This window comes from Rhinolophus ferrumequinum, chromosome 27 (assembly GCF_004115265.2).
Source record: "Rhinolophus ferrumequinum isolate MPI-CBG mRhiFer1 chromosome 27, mRhiFer1_v1.p, whole genome shotgun sequence".
Classification (NCBI taxonomy): domain Eukaryota; kingdom Metazoa; phylum Chordata; class Mammalia; order Chiroptera; family Rhinolophidae; genus Rhinolophus; species Rhinolophus ferrumequinum.
The window spans coordinates 14,549,145-14,564,425 of record NC_046310.1 but is presented as its reverse complement, the minus strand read 5'-3'; the positions used below and the strand labels follow the sequence as shown (position 1 = coordinate 14,564,425).

Here is a 15,281-nt window from a genome sequence, read left to right as displayed (position 1 = left end):
CACCTCCAAAGCCTGCTTTTCTGGTATTCTTGGTGATTTCATGAACTCAACAATATCCTTTATTGTGAATGTGTCTTCTGCTTATAGAAGCAAAACTCGCTTTCTGTTGCTTGCCATTAAGAACCCTGACCACTCCAGGACCCTGTTCTGTGACACTCCATAGCAATAACCAACAACACCAACAGAGGTGGGGGCATGCCATGACCATGGAGATGGGGGGCCCCTGGAAAAGCAGTGGCCTCCTACAAGCCTGCCTAACCGCTTACGCGTACAGTCTGCCTTACGTTGATGTGAACAATTTGCATTCTTTGCCTCTCACAGTTTGAAGTCGTTCATCTTTGAGTTTTGCACAGTGTCTGTGCTCTTTGGAAAAGATGTCTCATTTTGAAGTTATTATGCATCTGGGCATTCAGCAGTCTTCTTCAGATGGATTTCCATCCTCCACGTGATGCGAGAGACCCAGGATAGTGGCATTGTCACCACAGGAAGACAGAATTTGGATGGAACGCTTTCAACCCGAGCACTTGTGCACGAGGACTCTGGGGGATATTCTTGTAGAGCTGCATTTCCAGGGTATGTGAATAGAATCTTGGAATAACAACCACTGAAGCTGTACTCAGGAGACCAGACTGAGGAAGAAGAGCTCGGCCTAGGCCCAGCTCCAGCCTCCAAGCTCTGCCTTATCAGGGAGTCCAACACCTGAAAACCCCAGCCTGAGAAGAGCTCCTTCCCCCGCCTACCCCAGCTTTCCATCTGTTAAAAATAAGCAAAGGAAATCTCATTCAACATGGAGTCTGGAAGCCCTGAAGGGGAAACTCTCACGCACTGCCCCCGCAGACCACGAACACGAGGGCACACCACAGCAGAAGGAAGGAAGAACTTCTCTTTGCCCAGGGAAACACCTCCACCATGCCCAGTTCTCACCTGAACCTCTCTAGCTGGTTGTCCTCAGGATTGCACTTCTGGTTACTGACCAGCCAATGAGAAATGGCCACATTCAGCCAGTAAGAAGCCATTAGCACCCTGAAGTCTTCGAACACCATTTTCAACTTCCTCTTTTTCCCTATACAAGCAAGCCCCTCTTTTCTGTTCTTCAGACTGGCCTATGGTTCACCGTAGCTCGCTTGTCCTGAATTGCAATTCCTTTGCTATTTCCAAATACACCCATTTTGCTGGTAAAATAACTGGCTCTTTTGTTTTTTAAGGTCAACACATCCTTCATCACGTGTTTTCATTTGGCACAGAGCCAGTCACATAATAAACACTTTTAAAAGTCATCCAAAGCCTTCTCTTCTGCTGGGCTGTGGACTGCAGATAAGGGTAAATGGAGAGAGTTTTAAGTAAATAATAGAATAAGTAAGGCTGTCGTTTTTGGTATATAAGATTGTTCAGGAAAAAGTGGAATGACCTTGAGAGGACTTCTGCTATCTCCAAGTCCACTGTATTGGACTTACAGATGTCATCCATGTCAAACAAGACTTCCTAGCCTCCCTGGCTGTGCCAAACCATTAGATGAATGCTGGACCTAGAGGGAACCTTAAGGGCAGAGGGGCCCTGCCTGTTTTAAGGCCCTGGCAGGGCTTCTGGAAAGCAGGATGTGGCCCTGGAGCCCAGTCCTAGAGGAAGTAAGCAAGTGTTTATCAGGTAGTCACCAAATGAACGAAGTGTCCACACCATGGAGATTGGAGTGCCTCCTCCTTTCACCACCGAGGCGCCCTTGATGTTGGGTGTATCTGTGAGGGTCTTGGTCACAGCTCTCCAGGGAGTGAAGGATCTGTCCTACCCAGGGCTTGCTTTGTGTGTGACCTTGAACAAGGGCTTAATATCCATCTGGGTCTGCACTATTGGCCTTAGTTACTGACTAAGTTCAGGTGAAACCAGGCCTGTGCCGGGTTTCTTTTATTAACATATATGCCATCTCATTTAATCCCTCAAGAGCCCTGAAGCATAAGCAGCAGAATCTCTATTTTGTAGGTTAGGACACTGATGCTCAGAAAGACTACCTAACTCCCCAGTTCACATTGGGATCCATCACAGACTTTCAAACATAAGGACCCTATAGATAATAAGAATAAAACGATGACTAGGAAAAGTTTAGGTATTAGCATCTCATAATACCACAGCAATCGAACTCCTTGAGGCATCCCCTTAATTGCTGGATTGGTCTAGATAGCTTCTTTTTGATCTCACAGCCCCCTGAGAGTACCCCACCTTATTTTTCCCTGATTATTGATATAGTTTAAGATCTGTCTGCCTCTGTAGAGACAGACTCTAAAATGATTCCAGAGTATTCCTGCCTATAGGTGTTCACACTCCTGTGCATCCCCTTCCCCTTGAGTGTGGGTGGGACCCGGGACCTGCTTCTAAGTAAAGGTGATGCGGTCACTTCTGGGCTGTGTTATATAAGACCGCAACTTCTGTTCTGTGAGCGCACTCTCTCTCCTGCCTTCTCAGTTCTCATGCTTTGATGAAGCCAAGGAGGTCCTCATGCAAAGAACCAAGGGCTCCCTCTGGCCAGAGCCAGCGAGGAGCTGACTCTCACCAGCAACATGAGCTTGGAAGCAGATTCTTCCCCAGTCGATCCTCAGATGAAACCTCAGTCGATCCTCAGATGAAACCTCAACCCTGACCAACACGTTGACTGTGGCCTGAAGCAGAGGACCCAGGTAAGCCACTCTGCATCTCATATAAACTCTGAGGTAATTAAGATGTGTTGTGTAAAGCCACAGAGATTCTGGTAATCCATTATGGCCACAGAGAATTAAAACACTCCCTTAGTTGCAAGCCCTGAAAGGCTAGGATGGTGTTCTACTTATCTTCGAAGTCACAGCGCCCAACACAGGGGCGCTAGGAATGTCTGTGGTTCCCCTGAACTTCTCTCTCTGTCTCTTTCCCCCCAATATATCCTGCACGTTGCCTCAGAGAGATTTTTCTAAAATGCCAGTTTATTGGCGTCACTCTCTGCTTCAAACTCCTTAGTGACTTCCTATCATTTTTAATAAAAAATCCAAACTATTGGGCAGGCCCGGTGGCTCAGGCAGTTAGAGCTTCATGCTCCTAAGTCCAAAGGCTGCTGGTTCGATTCCCACATAGGCCAGTGGGCTCTCAACCACAAGGTTGCCAGTTCAATTCCTCAAGTCCCTCAAGGGATGGTGGGCTCCGCCCCCTGCAACTAAGATTGAACACGGCACCTTGAGCTGAGCTGCTGCTGAGCTCCCGGATGGCTCAGTTGGTTGGAGCATGGGCTCTCAACCACAAGGTTGCCGGTTCGACTCCCACAAGGGATGGTGGGCTGCGCCCCCTGCAACTAGCAATGGCAACTGGACCTGGAGCTGAGCTGCGCCCTCCACAACTAAGACTGAAAGGACAACAACTTGAAACTGAACGGTACCCTCCACAACTAAGATTGAAAGGACAACAACGTGACTTGGAAAAAAAAGTCCTGGAAGTACACACTGTTCCCTAGTAAAGTCCTGTTCCCCGTCCCCAGTAAAATCTTTAAAAAAAAAAACCAAACTATTTAGTATAGCATTCAAGGGACTTCATCACGTGTCCCCAAACTGCTACTCCAGGCTCTTTTCCCCCCTCTACTGACCCTCTCCCACCCTGTGCTTCAGCCACACAACTCACCGCGCTTCCACCTGCTCCTTCCACTTGCTCATGCTGTGTCCCTGCTGAGAAGATTCTTTCTTCTTTGCCCAGTGAGTTCCTACTTATCCTTTATGGCCCAGCTCAAATGTCACCCTCTCCTGAAGTCTCCTCACCTCCTCCCCTCGCCCAGGGACAGCCACCACCATGCTGCCTGGTACTTGGAGTGCTGTTATACCCTGTTCCGCACTGAGTTATAATTATTTTTAACCTTGGCTCTCCGTCTAGTCTGCGAGTTGTCTGAAGAACTTGATGTCCTGCTCCTAGCCTCCTTCATATCCCGCTTCATGTCCTCCCCTTCTCTCTCTTCTTGCCTGGAAAACCCGGGAATGGTTGAGTGAGTCAACAAGTGGCATTAGTAACAACACCAAAGGCTGAAACAGGGCACTCATGGGTCAAACAAGAGCTAAATAGGTTGCGTTAGTGGGTACACAGGACAAGCTCTGTAGACACCTGAAGTGCTGCTGGAGGGTGATTGGCAAGCGCCAGAGATAAAATCTCCTGTTGCTAATACTGTTCCTTCATTGTGAGGAGCAGGAGAAATGGAGGCCTAAGAAACTTCCTCTTTCTGCTGGAGAGAGCCGTCTATTTTGCGTTAGACCATTACATGGTGACCTTTTCTGAGACTTTGTTCTTAAAGAACCAGTATGTAAACTTTATACTTCCTTCCTGCTCCTAAAATATTAAACAATGGGACAGGTTTGACTCAAAGACCCTCCTGGACTTGCTGATTGACACCACTCAAACCCAAGGCCAACGACATCAAAACCGCAAAGAAAATGTCTTGCAAATTTCCTATAACTTGTATGTTTGATGTGCTTTCTCATCGCTGACTTTTGCTCCAGGCCCACAGATGTCACACCAATCCAGTTATCCAGAGAAAGGGGCATGGGAAGGGTGTTGAGGCTACTTCTTATCCCTTCAGTATGTAACCTCTACAAGAGCAACTTTCTGTCACGAACGGGCCCAGCGAGCAGGAGGAGATCCCTGGAGAAGGGCTGTACGTATGCCACACTGTAGAGCTGTATCTTAAACTGACAGCCGGTGACTCGGTGTACATTGAAACAAAGTCTTGACCCTGCATTTCAGCGTGAGTGTCTACATTGTCCAAGTTCACATTTAGATACGAAAAACCGGATCGCATCTTTTCAATCCATCTCTTATCAGTTCATGGTTGTTTCCAGACAATGAAAAATGTAGTATATATAAAAACCACTGGCTCAGATAGTGACTGAGCCATGGCTTTTCAGGCAGATTTGCCAGAGCCAATCCAACTGTACAGAAATCAGTTGTGTGAATGGTTGGAAACCAGTTGAAACTAGATCGTTATTTCAGTGTCCACTCGCAAGTGGAGTCCTGTATACCTGTAAGTATCTTAAGCTTTGCTGCAGGAACATTTCCAGCCAGCCTTATTTTCCCTTTCCAGTACCTCCCCACAATACTCTCTGGATTTAGGAGAGGTAGAAAATCCTTCTGCTTGTTGCCCTTGCCAGAGTTGGAGACATTGATCATTCAACAAACATTTATCCAGGACCCTCTCTACATCAGGCACTGCAGATGCCGCTGGGAGTAAGGCATTATTATTCTCTGCCTCAACGAGAAGGAGACAAAAGGTAGCAGATTACAACAGAGTATGTAGTGTGTGTGTGAGTGTGTGTGTGTGTGTGTGTGTGTGTGTGTGTGTCGGGGGTGTTTGGAAAATGTTGGATGCGTAAATGAATAAATGGAGAATAAGCTATTATAATATAGGAAAGCCCTGGTCCTATGGGGTGTGTCCAGGAAGACATCTGACTATCTGACGAGCACTGGGGACGTGGGTGTCAAAATAAACTTTTTCTTCTTCATATCAACCTAGAATCATAACATTTGCTATTCCATATTCTGTCACCTATCAGTAGTGGAAGAGGGCAGCAAGACTGTGTGTGTGTGTGTGTGTGTGTGTGTGTGTGTTTAAAATAAATAAGGCTATCTTTTTTAAAATAGTATTTTTAAAGATTAAGGGATTAATCATGAATAAGTGTTTATGCATAAAGCCTGGTATTAGGTGGCTGGGGGAGGGTGAGTTTGTAAATAGAAATACCACAGCTGCTCACAGAATCCAAGGGCAGACACAGAACCTGCCAATCTCATGGGAATGGGACCTAGGAAGCCACCAGCAAGCCAGGGAACTCCCTGCCTTTGTCTCCCCATGGCTCATACCAGGCATTGTGGCTTCTCTTGTCTGGACACGTCTGTTTCTCACTACGCTCTCCACTCAGACATCCTTTGCTCACTCCTGCTTTCTCCTTTACAGCTCTCCTCACCCATGCGTCACAAACCCCAGGTTGACTGCATGGTCTGTCTGCTCGGTTCCTGTTAATAAGAATCCACAGTCCTGTGAGAGGAAATCCAACTGACCACCTCTTACTTTTATGCCTATGGATGAGCCGTCTGTGGGACCCGTGTCCACCTTGAGCTCATTAGCTGTGGGCCCAGAGGCCCTTTGATTCCCAGCATTTCTAATAGGGAACAAGATTCACCTGGAAGGACATGTGGGCTGTGAATAGGAGTCTCTCCTGGAATTTCACTCCTCAATGTGGGCATAGCCATCTAGATGTCATCCGACTTCAGAGTATCTGAAGATAGAGCAAGGAGAAGCTGCTCGTCGGGACCCCAAGCCCCTAACCCCTCCACCTTTGCTGGTGCCATCACTGCTACCAAGAAATCAGAGCAGCACAGGGAGACGGGGTCTCTGGGTGCTAAAGAAGCTCATTCTAGAAGCAACTATTGAGTACCTGCTATGTGTAAGGCAGATTCTTAGGCCCACTAACTCTTGGATCTTTTTTAGTATGAGATGCTAGTGGGGTGGAGAGCCTACTTTTTGAGAAAGCATATTTTTTGGAGTACTTAACTGTGAATCATGTAACAGGTAGAGCTTCTTAAGAACACTGTAGAGACAGTGTTATAATGCTTGCCATTTTAGAGCTCAAAACTGAGGTGCAGAGAATTTCAGTTACTTGTCTAAGGACACAGCGCTGTGATAAATGGAGGAGCCTATAGGAATCTCAGATCTAACTAAGCTGCGTCTCTCTCTTGCCCTCCTCGGCAGCGACTGAAAGGAAGGCACACCGGTCTCGATCACCTCATTGGTCTCCCCCTAGACTGGGGGCAAGAAATTGGCTTCCCAATCTTGCACCCAGTAACTACCACAGTCAGGCCTGACGCACAGGTCATACTCTGGAGTCTTAACCCATGAAGGAATGAATCCAAATGAAGGGGAAGGGGAGAGATACAAGTGAAGAAGGAGCCAGAGGGGCCAGGGCAGAGGTGAAAGGCACTTGTTTTTGGCCTTGGTCTGTGCTATACAGGAGAAGGTGTGGTGACTTTCCTTAGGGACACAGGTCTGCCGCAGCCATGCCTTGAGCTCATGGTGTTTTGGAAACTTCAGAACGAAGATTTCAAGCAAGGAGTATAGGATGAGGGAAGACTGATGGCCACCTCTAAGCAGGACTTGCCATCGTCTGGGAAATAGCAGGGGGTGGCTTTCCTGCCACTGCTGATTCCTTGGTCCCTTTGCACAGTAATTTGATTGACTGCTTGATTCATCTGTATCCTTTTCTGATTTCATAAACATGTATAGACCCATTTTGTGTGGAGCGAAAACCTAAGGCTAGAAAGATAAATAAATCATGGTCCTTCCTTTGAAGAGCGCACTACCTAGTAGGGAACAAAGACAGGAAGGTTGAAGATTATTACGCAGTGCAGTAGATAATTTAACAGAGTTATTTATATATGATGGTGAAAGGGGACATAGAGATATTCCACGAAGCTCGTGAGTGAATCACTGAATGAATGATTTCATATTTTGCGCAGAAGGGGTATTCTCCATCAAGTACTATGCTTGGCACTAGGTCATGGCCTCATAATATTCTCATCAAAGGGTGAATCTGTCCACTGCTATTTTTTAAACAACCTATTTATTAAAGTATAAATGATAGACAATAAAGTGCACATATTTAACACTTTACAATGGGATACATTTTCACCCAAGTATACACTCGTGAAATCATCCCCACAATCAAGGTGGTGAACATATCCATCACCTCCAAAAGTCTCCTTACGCCCCTTTGTCGTCCCTATTCTCGCCCCTTCCCATAACCCCCCATTTTCAGGCAGCCACCAATCTTCTTTGTGTTATTATAGATTAGTGTGCAGTTTCTAGAATCACTGGAATTATACAGTATTCCTTTTTGTCTAGCTACTTTCACTCAGCATGATTATGTTGAGATTCATCCATATTGTGTGTGTTATCAATAGTTCATTTCTTTTTGTTGATGAGTAGTATAGATACACCACAATTTGTTTATCCGTTCACGTGTTGATGAACATTTGGGTTGTTCCCTGGTTTGGGTTCATTCAAATAAAGCTGCTCTGAATATTTGTGTACAAATCTTTGTATGGACACGTTCTTCTATTTTTCTAGAGTGAATACCTAGGAATGGAATGGCTGGATCATGTGGTAGGTATATGTGTAACTTTTTAAGAAACGGTCAAACTGTTTGCCAAAGTGGTTATATTATTTATGTTCCTTCTAGCAGTGTATGAGAGCTGCAGATTCTTGCCAAGTCAGATTTAAAATTTTTAACCATTCTAATAGGTGTGTAATGGTATTTAATTATGGTTTAATTTGCAATTCTTTACTGACTAACAATGTTGACCATCTTTTCATATTACTATGTATATACCACTCCTATGCTTCCTTTGACAAAATGTTGGCTCAAATCTTCCGCCCATTTTTTATTGGGTTCTCTTATTACTGAGTTTTAAGATTTCTTTATATTAGTGCAAAAGTAATTGTGTTTTTTGCCATTATTTTTAACCCTTTAAACCGCAATTACTTTTGCACCAACCTAATACATTCTAATATAAGTCCTTAACCAAATTTATACTTTGCATATGTTTTCTCCCAGTATGTGGCATGTCTTCATTCTTTTTAGAAGATCAGAACTTAACATTTTTAGTGTAGTCCAATTTGTCAAGAGTTTTCTTTTTTGGATCATGCTTTCAGTGTTGTGTTTGAAATATTTGCTTACTCAAAGCCCCAAATTACTCACCATTTGTGTTTTAATTTCTCTATATGTAAAATGGGCCTAATAATAGTATCTACCTCATGGGGTTGTTATGAGAATTAAAATGTATAAATATTTATAGTATGCTTAAAACAGTGCCTGGCCAATAATAAGTGCTATATACTTTTTTTCTTATGTTTACTTAAAATCATGGAAGGCAACTAGATTCTGCTTTCAGATATAGGTTTTGCTCTATCTTTTCCCAATCCCTGCTTCTCTTAGGGGACAGTTAGAAATTTAGGCTGGTAGAATTCTCACGTAGCTCTACCTCTAGCCCAATGCAGGAATCCCTTGTGCAAGCCACACCTGACCAGCTACTGGCTGCCTTGTAAGCAATTCAGGCTGATTGTACATTCAGGAAGCTAGAACTTCTCAATTCTGAGGAAGGCCGATGTCTGGCTGTGAGGTGACAGTGAGATTTCCCAGGCCTGGGAAGCTAAGTTTCTGTGTTCACTATGTGTACTACTAGTTCCTCCAGTTGCTTCCACTATGCCACCTGACATGGTTTGCATTTCCTAGAATAGTCAGAAATAAACTCAATGGAGTGGGTTTCCTGAGGACCCACAACTCCTCTTTCTTGCCAGTAGGGAACCCAAATTAGGGGCAAGGATAGGACTGGCTTTTCTGCCTTAACAACTGCCCAGATCCTGAATCAACACTCTAACACACTTTGGGCTTTTTTTATTGAGTGCCAGTGGGGGTGGGAGACGAATTACACTCAATCCTTTCATGGCATTTAAAAAAAAAATTAGAAAGGACTCAACAGTATTTGAATACCAGGAATTCTTAGCTAGAAGATCTCTTGGTTTCAGGTGGAGTCTTTTCCTGACTCAGCCCCAGGTTGCCTTGCTCACGTAAATGGTATTGTTACATAAACAAACAAAAGATGGGTTTTCTACAAGCAAAGTCAAAATTTCCATCTGAATTTTAACTCATGGGAATATCAGAACTAATTCAGGCTTTAGATTTTTAAATCTCCTGAGTTTGGCAGCTATGTTTTCCCTCTTTTCACTAAATACTGTAGTGTAGGATTTAGAGAATTATGCAAAACACACACTTGCAGCACCGGAGTTTAAGTGGAGTAGGAGCCCCAGCCCAGTAGTATTTGTGGGTGCACCTTCCCTCTGTTTTGCTGATGGGGATGGGGGTGGGATTAGGGGAGGGGGAAAGTCTCTTGAAAATGATCCAGCTGTAGGAGACTGAGCAAAGGATCTCAGGCTTTCTTAGTTCCAAGACTACCCTTTTTCTTAAAATCACTTTGAGAAATAAGTGCAAAAATATACCAATGTCACATTTGCTGTGTGCAATAGATAAGTGTGCAACGTAAAGGCATGTTTATACTACTAGCAGTTGCACTGCAAAACCATCAACAGCTCACAGCCCAACGAGTCTTCCAAAATACTAGTGTGATGCATTTAAAATTTGCAACTTTGCAAGGAGGTGCCCACAAAAGCCCTTCTTTGAATTTGCATGTTTGTGTACAAGAACACAAACCGTTTACATAGGATTTTAGCCGTTTAAAATGCTGAAAAGGTCCCCATGATTTGCTTTGCTTAAAATGCACACTCAAAACTTTATTAAAAACATTTTTCAAAAATAGTTTCTTAAATCTAGACATCAGCAAGGTTCGATGGAGGGGTGGAAAATGGATCGTATATCTTTAACCCGCAGAAGTTAAAAGCCCTTTTTTTTTTTTGTTAGCTAACAATGGAAACTTTTTTTTTTTTTTTTTAAGTGTTTCCCTCCCTCGGTCTTGCCAAGCAATAGAAAAAAAAAAAAAAAAGAAGAAAAGAAAAACTTGTTCCGCTGAGTTCAACCCCAGACAGGCTCACAACTTCCTTCCTGCTTTCCTCCCCCAAACCCCCGCCTTTCACCCTCCTCCCTCCTCCACCCCAACACCCCCCCGCCCCTCTTTTTTTTTTTAATCGCACATTGAACAAACACAAGTAGCCGGGAGCAGACACTGACAGGGGTAGTATCTCCACCGCGGTGAAGGGCGTGTAGGACCAGCCCCGCGTCGCCACCGCCGGAATCGCCCGGCCCCAGCCCAGAAGCTTTCCACCTTCTCTTGCACTCCCCTTTTTGTCTTCCGTAGCTTGGGAAGGAAATCATTTCTGAGCTTTTTAACTTTTAAAGCCATCTTGTTCTTACGAGGTCTCCGTCCCTGGACCATGTAGTCTGCAGAGGACCCGGGAATCAGAAATTGCAGGTAAGTTTGGCAGCTTTTTAATGGCTCTCGCCTCTGAACTCTCTTTCCCCTCACTCTGCTCTGGAGCGGATCTGAGCGTTCCGGGTTCTGAAAAAGCGGAGGAAGGTGGGCTGGGGAGACCAAGAAGGGGGTTTTGATTTGGGAGGGTGGCGCGGAGTAGGGGTGCGGGGAGAGCAGGGCAAGACGAGTTGGCGTTTCAACTGCTCGCCTTCCGGGCCGCGGGCTCCGCGCCGCCTCCCCGGCGCACTCCAGGCGTCCTCGGGCTCCGGCGGCCAGGCGGCTCCGTGGGCGCTGGGAGAGGCAGCCCAGGATGCGGAGAAGCCCTGCACTGGCCGCGCGGCTCGGAGATTAAGATCGTGGGCTCCGGAGAGGTTTACAGAGTCCCGGCTCACGCGCAGCTACAGCCACGCATGCCCTGGAGTTCCTCCGAGTGGGCGCAGGTCCCGGAGCCCGGAGAGGCAGCCGCGTTCTATGGCACAGGGCTGGCGGAGGCTGCCTCGCTGCCTCCATGCGGGGACACACACACACACACACACACACACACACACACACACCCCTCCGCGGGGGGCGACGGCAGGGGGCGGCGTGTATTGGTTCCGGTACAGGGGACATCAGCGCCTCGGCCCCGGGCGCGCGCAGGCGCGCCCACACTAACAAAACACACTTGTTTGGGGACAGGCGACAAGGCCGGTGCTGAGAAATGCCACAGCAGTGGCCCCGCTGTGCGCCCAGGCCTTCGTAGGCCGAGGGACAGAGTCCCAAGGCCAGGGTCAGGAAGATAAACGGCAGTCACGCAGGGTCCCCTTCAGACCCCAGCGCAGGTAGCGGCGGGGGGTGGTGGGTGGTGGGTGGAAAACAGGTCCCACTCAGGTTCCTTCAGTGAGTGGGTCCCTGATGACCAGAGAGGGTGGAGCGGGGAGATCCTGAAGCCTAGTGGCAGGGGCGGCCCCGTTATACCCGATATAACCAATGTTTGCTCTGGCCAGACACCCGGAGACGGTGGATGGGGTGTCCTCACCCTCGGAGGCAGCCGCGTCCCGCACACAGCACACTTAGGGCCAAGTGGTTGCACATCGTCCCCCACCCGTCCGCGTGGTTCTACAGACGAATATTAGAATGTGGAATTTGAAGGGACCTCCAAGCGCATCACAACCTGGGGTGAGGGGTGGGAGCGCACTCGGGAAAGGCACACCCACCATCGCGCTGGCGACGGAGGCCCCTTTGGCTGTGTCCTCGCCGTGCTGTGTAATCCCTGTAGGTGAAACGTCCCATCCCCGATTGTGTTCCACGGGCCAGGGCGTCCCCTCCCCACTCCCCACAACCGCCTTCTGGGGTCCTGACTTTTCTCCTTGTGTCTCCACAGCGGCGCTGTTGTTTATGGAGCTTTGGGCGGGGGCTGAGCCCGCGGTCTTGTCCCCCGTCCGCTGCACAGGCCATGCCTCTCCATCTGCAAACCCAGCCACGGCCGCCGGGCCTCCGGGGCTGAGCCGGGAGCCACCGGAGGAGGAGGCGCGGCGGCGGAGCCGGAGCGGGAGCCGCGGCCGCTGCGGGCAGCGCGGGACCCAGTACTATGGCTGTGTACTGCTATGCACTCAACAGCCTGGTGATCATGAATAGCGCCAACCAGGTGAAGAGCGGCGGCCCCCGGCCCAGCAGCAGCGAGACCCCCCCACCGCCGGGGAGCGCCGTGTTGAGCCCTGGCAGTGTTTTCAGCCCCGGGAGAGGCGCCTCTTTTCTCTTCCCCCCAACCGAGTCGTTGTCGCCCGAGGAGCCCGGGAGCCCCGGGGGCTGGCGGAGTGGCCGACGCAGGCTGAATAGTAGCAGTGGCAGCGGCAGTGGCAGCAGCAGCAGCGTGGGCAGCCCGAGTTGGGCGGGTCGCCTGAGAGGAGACCGGCAGCAGATGGTGACCGCCGGTCCCCTCTCCCCTCCAGGGCCGGAGGAGGCCCAGAGGAAGCTGCGAATCCTGCAGCGCGAGTTGCAGAACGTGCAGGTCAATCAGAAAGTGGGCATGTTCGAGGCGCACATCCAGGCGCAGACTTCTGCCACTCAAGCGCCCCGCAGCCCGCGCCTGGGCAGGGCGCGTTCGCCCTCCCCATGCCCCCTCCGCAGCAGCAGTCAGCCCCCAGGAAGGGTCCTGGCAACCAGTGAGGAACGGAGGACCAAGTCCTGGGGGGATCACTGTCCAGAGACTTCAGAGGCCGACTTGGGGAGGAGAGCAGGAGCGCTCAGCCTCTGCCTCTCCAAGGACATGGAGGGAGTGGCAACTTTTTCTGGCCCGGCTGTCCCGTCGGGATCTGGGACTCAGGGTCTGGTCGCTTCGGTGGGAACGGAGAAGGGGGTCCCTGCCAGACCCCACTGTGGCTCACCTGTAGCAATGGAAATCGACAAGAGTGTCTCTTCCCCTTTGGCAGCTCAGAGCTGCCAAGCTCCCTCTTTGGGGCCCGTCGGAGCAAATTCAGTGATGGCCACAGTAGAGGCAGCGAGAGCCACATCCACTGGGTCACATCATCCTCACGACCCTGCCCTCATTGAGCTGTCTGAGAGGGCCCCTGAACTTGGGGGTGTGCACCCCGCGGAGGTCCTGGTGGAGAGTCAGGGACAGTCTCTGGGCAGTGAGACAAGCCCAGCCCCAGAGAAGGGTGGACTCTGCAGTGGAGAGCCCCCTGGGAAGGTGGAGAAAGGAAATCTGCCGTGTGGCATGCCCAGCATTGGGGCGCCTGAAGTAGGTCAGAGGCCGGAGAAAAAGACTGTGACCCTGCAAAGCTCTTCGGAGCCCTCTGAGGCCCCTAGCTGGTTCAGGCCTCTGGGACACTTGGGCTCAGTAGGCCCAGAGGTGACTCTGAGTGGGGCTGCGGTGGTGGTGGAGGAGTCTCCACAGCACCCCAAGAGAGGAGATGCAGGGTCTCCACTGGTGGGCTTGCGTGGGGGCAGCAGCTCAGCACCGCCAGAAGCGCAGGAGGTAGAGGCGGGAGTTTCCTCTGGGGGAATGCTGGAGCCTTTGCCCTGTGGGGAAGTAGCAAAAAATCAGAAAGAACTTCAGGGCCTTCCTGGGGACAGGGTGGGGGCACAGTCTGGGAGCTCTAGGGCTTGGCTGATCCCCATGGAGGAAGCCAGTCTGGCCTGGACACGTGACACAGGGGTACAGCCCCAGGGGACTTGGGGAAGCCCTCCCCAGGACAGAGCTGCCCACCCCAGCCCAGAGCTGCTCTCCCCGGACCAGAAGGACAAGCCTTTCCTGAGAGAAGCCTGCAGCCCCAGCAATATACCTGCCGTCATCATTACAGACATGGGTGCCCAGGAGGATGGCGTCTTAGAGGAGGCCCAGGGCAGCCCGCTGGGCACCCTGCCCCTAAGGAAACTGTCCTCTTCCTCTGCCTCCTCCACGGGCTTCTCCTCCTCCTACGATGACTCAGAGGAGGACATCTCCAGTGACCCTGAGCGCTGCCTGGACCCCCACTCCGCCTTCCTGCATACGCTGGACCAGCAGAAGCCCAGAGTGGTAAGTTACCCTGAGATTTTTCTAGAACTTGGGCTGCTTTCATGTTCCATGTGTCCCATTTTTCCGACTTTCTACTGAGTCATGAAGACTGATGGGGCGGGGGGTAGGCCCTGGGGCAGTCACAACTCATTCTCTCCAGGTGAGGTGTTTGCTGGGGAGGTATTTAGACACTGACCATGCGCTTTGTAGCTTGGACAAAGTTTCTTTTATTGCTATTTCCAAGTACATTTGAAAAACAATTTTTAAAGGTACTTATGGTAGGTCGCCACTCATTTCTTGGGAAGATGAAATTCATGAGTGTTACTAAAAACTTCCTGCTTAGTCCCCAAAGAGAGGGCCCTGAAACCTGCAGGTGAGATGTGTTTGTGGCAGGTCTGAGTTGGTGAAGAACCACTTAGCATCAGTAAGTTAAGTCAGGACATCACAGTATTCGTGGGACCAGCGTGACTACGATGCAGTTTGATGTGAGAATTAACGTGAAAACCATGCTTTGCATTTCTTTAATAACAGAATGTTATATTAGGTGGAATTGCCTGAGACAGTTACCTGGGTGATATCTCTAGAGCAGATACTTTCTAATGGATGTGCTGGTTGGCTGGTACAGGTACATTTCAGGTACATTTTCAAGTGTATCTGTTTTGATTCATCTTTCTGACATCTTGTTCTGGCTATGGCGGTAGACAGTTTATTTCTGTTATGGTTACTTTCAGTCCTCAGCTGTTTTCACTCTTAGGAGGATCAGCGTCTCTTACGGAAGACGTAAGAGTTGAAGCTAGCACTTCTGAAAAGGTCTGGACTTTCTCTCAGCTTTTCCAGA

The 15,281-nt window shown here is 49.1% G+C and overlaps 1 protein-coding gene and 1 long non-coding RNA gene across 3 annotated transcripts in view; both read left to right on the top strand.

Moving 5' to 3' along the window:
* Window positions 1–8,063, top strand: part of LOC117018606 (uncharacterized) — an 84,196-nt gene extending 76,133 nt beyond the window's left edge. The window contains exons 3-5 of the long non-coding RNA XR_004422261.1: window positions 2,455–2,666; window positions 4,494–4,648; window positions 5,942–8,063. This is a non-coding gene — a long non-coding RNA (uncharacterized LOC117018606). The remainder of the gene's footprint in view (window positions 1–2,454; window positions 2,667–4,493; window positions 4,649–5,941) is intronic.
* A 2,615-nt stretch (window positions 8,064–10,678) lies between these two features.
* The window catches only part of ITPKB (inositol-trisphosphate 3-kinase B), a 92,743-nt gene continuing 88,140 nt past the window's right edge, over window positions 10,679–15,281 (top strand). The window contains exons 1-2 of one of the 2 annotated variants that reach the window (XM_033099700.1): window positions 10,679–10,965; window positions 12,329–14,464. In XM_033099700.1, coding sequence (XP_032955591.1) covers window positions 12,536–14,464 — 1,929 coding nt within the window. In that variant the 5' untranslated portion in view covers window positions 10,679–10,965; window positions 12,329–12,535. Of the gene's footprint in view, window positions 10,966–11,632; window positions 11,787–12,328; window positions 14,465–15,281 lie in introns of those variants that run through there. The other variant, XM_033099701.1, reaches the window with a different exon arrangement.